This window comes from Sinocyclocheilus anshuiensis, unplaced genomic scaffold, assembly GCF_001515605.1.
Source record: "Sinocyclocheilus anshuiensis isolate Anshui unplaced genomic scaffold, SAMN03320099.WGS_v1.1 scaffold2371, whole genome shotgun sequence".
Classification (NCBI taxonomy): Eukaryota; Metazoa; Chordata; class Actinopteri; order Cypriniformes; family Cyprinidae; genus Sinocyclocheilus; species Sinocyclocheilus anshuiensis.
Window position 1 is genome coordinate 69485 of NW_015537287.1, and position 1589 is coordinate 71073.

Here is a 1589-nt window from a genome sequence, read left to right on the forward strand (position 1 = left end):
TCAGTAACACTGACTCCATGCCTGTGCTTCACTCGTCCACATGCAGCGCCCGCATCCTCAGCAGCAGCGCAGGTGAGAGGCACACCACAATCAGGTACATTACCAAAACACACAGGGAACTTGGCTTGCTGACAGAAGAAGCTTTCAGTGCACAGATAATAAAAATACATTCAATAAAAATAATATTAAAAAATTACTTACTAATTTTTTACTGATTTTTATATTTTATATTTATTATTAATCATACAAATATAAAATTACAATAAATAATTAACAATCAAAATAAAACACTTACTAAACATGTATTAAATAAAAAAAAGTAATAAAAAAAATATAAATGCATTTTGTAATAAAATATATAATACATATAATATATATAAATACATTTTAAAGTAAATAATTAAAAATGTTTTTGATTCCAGTACACAGAAAGACAGATAATAAAAATAAGAGTAAAAATATAATCTATATTATATCAAATTGTTTATACTGTGTGTGTGTCTGTGTATATACAGTAAATATATATGTATATATATGGTTAGTGTTAGGCTTGATATATAATGTATATATTATTTTATATATGCACATATACACATATATACATTATCAGTCAAAAGTTTGAAATAATGAAAGTCTTTTGCTCACCAAAGGTGCATTTATTTGATCAAAAATACAGTAAAAATTGTGAAATATTATTTCTGTTTTCTATGTGAATATCTGTTAAACTGTAATTTATTCCTGTGATCATGTCACATTATAAATGTCTTTACTGTCACTTTTAATCAATTTAATGCGTCCGTGATGGATAGAAGTGTTAATTTCTTCTGATTAAGCTCTTTGAGTGTCATCTGAAAGCTAGCGGATGTGCTGTGTGTTGTTGATCAGAGCTGCTGGCTGAAAGCGCTCTGTCCATCCAGTCGTCTGAGAAGGTGACGAGCATCTCTCTTCCTGTGACGCCGCCGTATCACACGCTGGAGTTCCTGCTGGAGGTTCTGTGTCATATCCCATCATGCCCTGCGCGGATGGAGAGCGAGCGCCTCACTAACGGACAGATCAGTCGCCGCAGCCGAACGCGCTTCAACAGCGGCATGACCCTCATCGACCAGAAGGTTCGACACGCTCGCAGAACAATAGAACATTAATATTTATCATAATAATAATAATAAAGAAATTCTATCTAGATAAAGGCAAAAATATAAAAATGTTGTGTGTGTTTCAGGTGTCTGTCGACTGTCCCTGGTCCATTTACTCCACGCTGGTCTCTCTGACCTTCCACGTGCCCTTCACAATCAAACACTCGCTGCTGTCTGCAGGACGGAGGTACTGACCCCTCGTGACCGCTCACACTCTTACAGTGATACTGTAGTAACAGATGGTTTGATGTGTTTCCTGTGTGATTTTATCCCAACAGGAAGTTCATCCAGGTTTGTCTTCGGAATGTATCAGACACTAACTTTCGCCTGACCAATCAGACGCTGACTGAGAATCAACACACACCGTCACTGGAGCTGTGCTCTCTCAACACTAGAACACACAGCGTGAGTCTCACTCACACACACACTCACTCACACACACACTCACTCACTCAC

General features: G+C 36.7%; 1 protein-coding gene across 1 annotated transcript in view; it reads left to right on the top strand.

Annotated features, from left to right (window-relative positions):
- The window catches only part of LOC107657364 (trafficking protein particle complex subunit 10-like), an 18966-nt gene that overhangs the window by 10133 nt on the left and 7244 nt on the right, over positions 1-1589 (top strand). The window contains exons 11-14 of the mRNA XM_016445411.1: positions 5-72; positions 886-1109; positions 1220-1320; positions 1412-1538. Of these exons, the coding sequence (XP_016300897.1) occupies positions 5-72; positions 886-1109; positions 1220-1320; positions 1412-1538 (520 nt within the window). The remainder of the gene's footprint in view (positions 1-4; positions 73-885; positions 1110-1219; positions 1321-1411; positions 1539-1589) is intronic.